The sequence below is a fragment of the Vulpes vulpes genome, chromosome 2 (genome assembly GCF_048418805.1).
Source record: "Vulpes vulpes isolate BD-2025 chromosome 2, VulVul3, whole genome shotgun sequence".
NCBI lineage: Eukaryota > Metazoa > Chordata > Mammalia > Carnivora > Canidae > Vulpes > Vulpes vulpes.
The window spans coordinates 45,810,115-45,816,600 of NC_132781.1; the positions used below are offsets into that span (position 1 = coordinate 45,810,115).

Sequence of the window (6,486 nt, forward strand, 5' to 3'; positions counted from 1 at the left end):
ACAAATTAGCATCTATCCTATAGATCTTTCCCCTACTTCCTCCACATTGGTTAGAAAACATAAAAACCACTAAGGAAAACACACACATACACCAATAAGAAACAAACATTTGTCGTTTATTTGGTGTGTTGTCTTCAGTTTGTCCATTTGGCTTCCCCCACCCTGAAACACACACACACACACACACACACACCTTTTTAAAATTGCAAGATCTCTGAAAATAATGCCAACAAGCCCTTTTATAGAAATAACTGGAATTGACTTTAAAGTATGATGGTTATCTTTTATCTGTTTTGCCTGGTTCTTTTTTTTCATATCGGATTTTAAGGCTTGAGGCAGCTTTTCAGGGTTTTTTATGAACTTACTACATTTGACTATTTTTACTGCTGGTGAATGAGGACATACAGAAACTCTTCCCTCAGGAACCATGGTATTCTTGGAGTATGTGCTTCATGCTTTCTTTAATCTTGAAGAATAATGGCAACTGGTATAATTTTCTTAAGATTTAACACATTGTTTTATTTACACATCTGAAAGCCCAGAGGACTTTATGGGTGTATCTGAAGTAACTTTTACATAAAAGTTCTGTGTAACAAAGCCATTTTCATGTTCCATGTGGCTTGAAAAGACAATACTTGGCTGACATGAACTATTAATTTTATATAAAGTTATTGCAAATTTTTTTTTTTTTTTTTATGATAGTCACAGAGAGAGAGAGGCAGAGACACAGGCAGAGGGAGAAGCAGGCTCCATGCACCGGGAGCCCGATGTGGGATTCGATCCCGGGTCTCCAGGATCGTGCCCCGGGCCAAAGGCAGGCGCCAAACCGCTGCGCCACCCAGGGATCCCTGTAAATTTATTTTATGCATATTTATATAAAATGCTGTCTCTGGGGCCCCTGGGTGACTCAGTCAGCTAAGCATCTGCCTTGGCTCAGGTCATGATCCCAGTGTCCTGGGATTGAGACCCGCATCAGGCTCCCTGCTCAGTGGGGAGTCTGCTTCTCCCTCTGTTTCCCCACCCCACCCCCTACTCATGATCTTTCTATCTAAAATAAATAATACATTTTTTTTAAATGCTGTCTATTTACCAGATTTTTTTTTTCTTATAAAAGAGCTTAATTAGTTTAACACTTGGCTGGCTCATTTGGTGGAATATGTGACTCTTGATTTTGGGGTCATGAATTCAAGCCCTTCACTGGGTGTAGAGATTACTTTAAAAAAAAAAAAAAGGTGAAAAAGGGAGACCTCTGGGTGGCTCAGTGGTTGAGCATCTGCCTTAGGCTCAAGTTGTGATCCCAGGGTCCTGGGATCAAGTTCTGCATCAGACTCCCCACAGGGAGCCTGCTTCTCCCTCTGCCTGTCTCTGCCTCTCTCTCTCTGTGTCTCTCTTGAATAAATAAATAAAATCTTTAAAAAGCCACCCAGGGATCCCAAGATTTTATTTTTAAGCAAATCTCTATATCTGGCGTGGAGCTCAAACTCCCCACCCTGAGATCAAGAGTCACATGCTCCCCCTACTGAGTCAGCCAGGTACCCCTCTCTCAGTTCTTAATTTATGATGAAGATGCTGAGCCTCAGATCTATTCCTTTTTTTTTCTTTTAATAAATTTTTATTTATTTATGATAGTCACACAGAGAGAGAGAGAGGCAGAGACTCAGGCAGAGGGAGAAGCAGGCTCCATACACCAGGAGCCCGACGTGGGCTTCGATCCTGGGTCTTCAGGGTCGCGCCCTGGGCCAAAGGCAGGCGCCAAACCACTGCGCCACCCAGGGATCCCTCAGATCTATTCCATCACAGAATTTTAAAATTTAGGAATGTGTTTTGTAGAGTGGTTTAAGTTATTTTTATGGTGAAATATACATAACAAAATTTACCATTTTAACTATTTCGAAGTCTAAATTCAGTATGCTCATTAAGTACTAAATCTCGGGATCCCTGGGTGGCGCAGCGGTTTGGCGCCTGCCTTTGGCCCAGGGCATGATCCTGGAGACCCGGGATCGAATCCCACGTCGGGCTCCCGGTGCATGGAGACTGCTTCTCCCTCTGCCTGTGTCTCTGCCTCTCTCTCTCTCTCTCTGTGACTATCATAAATAAATAAATAAATAAATAAATAAATAAATAAATAAATAATAATAAATAAATAAATAAATAAATAAATAAATAAAAAAAAGTACTAAATCTCAGGCAGCCCAGCCCAGGTGGCTCAGAGGTTTAGCGCCACCCTCAGGCCAGGGTGTGATCCTGGAGACCTGGGATCGAGTCCCATGTTGGGCTCCCTACAAGGAGCCTGCTTCTCCCTCTGCCTGTGCCTGTGCCTCTCTCTCTCTCTCTCTCTCTCTCTCTCTGTGTGTGTGTGTTTCTCATGAATAAATAAATAAAATCTTTTAAAATTAAAAAAAAAAAAAACTACTAAATCTCCGTTACCCCTTCCCCTTCTAGCAACCATTCTACTTTCTGTCTCTGTGAATTTGACTGGGAATAGGCATAGTATTTTCATTTTTAAATAAAATTCTACCTAAACAGTTTTATGTAATGAAATGTCATTTGTAGATTAGTCATTCCCAACTAATTTAAACCACTAGGGACAATAAATTTTTGAGAGATATTTTTCTCAAAAGCTTTTTTTGGTGGGTTTTTTTGTTTTGGGGGGGATTTTTTTAGATTATTTTTTTATTGGGATGCCTGGGTGGCTCAGCGGTTGAGTGTCTGCCTTTGAAAGCTCAGGGCGTGATCCTGGGGTTCCGGGATTGAGTCCAACATCGGGTTCCCTGTGAGGAGCCTGCTTCTCCCTCTACCTATGTCTCTGCCTTCTCTGTGTCTCTCAAAGATTGATTTATTTGTTTGTTTATTTATTTGACAGAGTGCGTGCACAAGCAGGTGGAGCAGCAGAAAGAAAGGGAACAGCAGAGGGAGAAGGAGCAGCAGGCTCCCCACTGGGGAGGGAAGCCAATGTAGAGCTTGATCCCAGGAACCGGAGATCATGACCCAAGCTAAAGGCAGACGATTAACCATCTGAGCCCCCCAGGAACCCCCCAAAAGACTTTCCAAAAATCTTTTTTTTCCTTTTTAAAGATTTTATTTTTAAGTAATCTTACACTCCACATGGGGCTCAAACCTACAATCTCGAGATCAAGAGTTGCATGCTTGGGATGCCTAGGTGGCTCAACAGTTTAGCATCTGCCTTCAGCTCCACGTGATCTCCAGATCTGGGAATCAAGTCCTGCATCGGGCTCCCTACAAGGGACCTGCTTCTTCCTCTGCCTGTGTCTCTGCATCTGTCTCTGTGTCTCTCATGAATAAATAAAATATATTTTTAAAAAGAAAAAAGTGTTGCATGATCTGACTGAGCCAGCCAGGTGCCCCTTCAAAAGTCTTAATGGAGGGGGCACCTTGGTGGCTTAGTGGTTGAGCATCTGCCTTTGGCTCAGGTTATGATCCCGGAGTCCGCTGGAGTCCGGGGATCAAATCCCGCATCAGGCTCCCCACAGGGAGCCTCTTCTCCTCTGCCTATGTCTCTGCCTCTCTCTCAGAATAAATAAATAAAAATCTTTTTAAAAAAGAATCTTAGTGGATATTTTCAAATGGTCTGGTAGCTTCCATGCCTAAAGTTCTACATTTGTTTTTGCAGAACGAGCAAGCATTTGAGGAAGTTTTCCAGAATGCCAACTTCCGATCTTTCGCATTCAGGATCAGGGTGAAACTAGAGACCTACAACGTAAGTGGGGTCTGGTGGGGTGCAGAAGGGTTAGCAGTGGGAAGCTACTATTTGTCACCCACAGCAACAGTACAGTGTTAGCTGTCACTTAATTGCTTACGGTGTGCTTACCACCCTGCATTTATTACTCATTGAATCTTCCCAGCACTGAGGAAACGAACCTAGAGAGGTCGAGTATTTTATCTAGTGTCAAGCATCTAGAGGGAAATGCTGCATCGTTCTTCGGTTACAACCTGGGGGTTTTGTTGGTGTAGTGACAAAGAATGGTCAGATGTTTGGTGGACTCACTTCTGTGAGGTTTAGGCCCTAGGGTTCATATACAAAACAAAGACCGAACAAAGTTAAAATAAAAATAACCTTAAAACTTCTTCAAGTTGCCTATAGCATCATATAATTGTATAGTCCTACAGTAACTGCATTTATTGAGCACTTACTGTCTGCCAGTTACTATTCTATGCCCTTTACATCTACTATCTCACTTGATCCTGGCAGTACCCCATATGGAGGAATGACTGTTAGCCCCATTTTACCACTGAAAAAATGGAGGCATGCAGAGAATAAGTACTTTGCATATGCCAGCAAATGGCAGAACTAAGATTCCAGCCCCCAGCTTCAGAGATTTGCTCTTTTCCATTCTTAGAAATGGCACTTTGTCGTAATTACTGAGCACATATACATGACAGTGCGTGAACCCCTGAATTAGACTGTGCACTTTTTCTGGGCATCACCTCATCCTGCCTCTAAAGGCACTGTTCAGTCCTGATGAACGAGCAAAGAGGGAGAGTTCTGAAAACCTCTCTGCTTGTTTTAGGGTCTCCTCATTCTGTTTTATCATTACACTTTAACCTTAGTTCCTGCCAGGTTTGTTTGTTTCTGTAGACCTTGAATGAGGTAGTGTCAAGTGTCTGTGCTAGAGTGTCAGGTTGAGGTGGGAGCAGGGGACAGCTCGAAAGGTCATGCAGTCCTCTCATGATGTGGACAGGGAAGGTGGGGTGCAGAGGTGGTCTCCCACAGAGCTGGGATGGCACCCAGACCAAGTCTTCCTCCTCTACCACAGGTGCTTTTGTTTTCAGAATTAGCTGTGTGGCTTTTAGGCAAGTCACTTATCTTCTCTGGGCTCCTATTTCCCCCCTCTGCAAAGAAAATAAGCCTGCTAAGGCCCATCCCATTTGGATTTGAGGTTTCTGAGACCTGGGAGCATGAGGGAAGGACAAAAAGGGGACTGTGCTGAATGAAGAGAGGCTTCTGTCCTCTCTCCCAGCTCCAGAAGTTCTGAACTTGGCTTTCACTCATGATTTTTTTCTGTATTGGAATTACTAAACATTAAATCCAGCATGTCTTTGTGTTTTCTCTCGCTGAGATCATTGAAACCTCTAAAGCAAAGGGGGTTAGCACCACTGCTCCATGCCACAGGCCTTCCTCCATTCACAAACTGCTTTTCTCTTCTCAAAGGATGAGTCTCGAATTAAGGCCACTGTGATGGACGTGAAGCCCGTGGACTACAGAGAATATGGTAGAAGGCTGATCATGAACATCAGGAGAAACGCACTAATGTGAGAAGAGCAGAGCTGATGGGGCAGAAGTTTGAAAAAACAGAGCTGAAATGAAACCGATTCTTTCCCACTCCTGTGGGACATTTCCACGTTAGCTACACGGTGGAGCAGAGGGCCTCTCCACAGGGGACAAAGCGCTTTCCTCCCATCAATGCAGCTTGGAGCCCACTGGTACCTGTTGACACAGGCAAAGAGAAATGTGCTCAGGCGACTGTGGGGTAAACTGTCAGACCTGGCAGGTCAGCTGGCGGATAGTGTAGTGCCAGTCTCTCCCTCTGTCTTAAGGCTTTTGTCAGTTTTACTAAGATTTCATTATCTTCAATCAGAAATTATGTCACAAGTAATTGACCCTAACTTTGCAGACGGTGAAATAAATTATGTAACTAGCTTCTCCAGTGATGACACCCTTGAGACCTGGGTTCCTTCTCAGGAGGGAGAGCCCAAAACTGGTCGTGCAGAACCTGTGCTTCAGTAAGTGTGTCTTTCTAGAATTCAAAGTCTCACTCTTTCTAGAGGTGCCACATAGTTGTAAATGCTTGGATGGCAATAGGGTAGAATTATTAATCAAAACTTATCTTTTATATCTGAAGAATATCCCTCCTTCAGGGTTTAATAGACTAAGTCAGATGGGTCTGATATTAATCAAAATTGTCTCGTCTGAGGAAGGCTGATAAGCATTGACTTGCTGTCCCACAGGGACATCCGGGCAACTACAAAGCATTGTTTTAGTTTTCATTTCAATTAATGTTGCATTTTGGCTGGTGAATGCACACTTTTTTCTACCTGTACATATTTCTTGCATTTATATGTTTCATTTCTTGATTGAAGCTATGTTAAATAGAAGGGATTTTGAAGGAAGGAGCCCTTTGTTTCCTCTGCTTTGTTTAAATAAACAGAATGTTCTCTGTGTGTGAATCCTACTTTCTACTTTCTTTGAATGCAAAGGGTTCTTGTAACTGGGAAGCAATTAATTAGCCTTCATAATAAATGTTCACTTGGGGGAGATGTTAACTCATTACAGACTCAAAGATTAGTCCAAGTCATAGAGATCATTCATCCTAATGTTTGCAACCCTCAAATGCATCTTTAAAAGAACAAAAACACTAAAAACAAAAAGCCATTGTGACCAAGAATGCTGATGATCTGGCACTTTGGGATTATTGATGTTTACACAGCAGTCTAACACCAACCAGGCTTTGAAATGTGTACAGACAG

At 42.8% G+C, this 6,486-nt stretch overlaps 1 protein-coding gene across 1 annotated transcript in view; it reads left to right on the forward strand.

The window, feature by feature from the left end:
• The window catches only part of RPA1 (replication protein A1), a 77,826-nt gene extending 71,640 nt beyond the window's left edge, over positions 1-6,186 (forward strand). The window contains exons 16-17 of the mRNA XM_026016282.2: positions 3,632-3,718; positions 5,171-6,186. Of these exons, the coding sequence (XP_025872067.1) occupies positions 3,632-3,718; positions 5,171-5,275 (192 nt within the window). The 3' untranslated portion in view covers positions 5,276-6,186. The remainder of the gene's footprint in view (positions 1-3,631; positions 3,719-5,170) is intronic.
• The last annotated feature ends 300 nt before the right edge of the window (positions 6,187-6,486 follow it).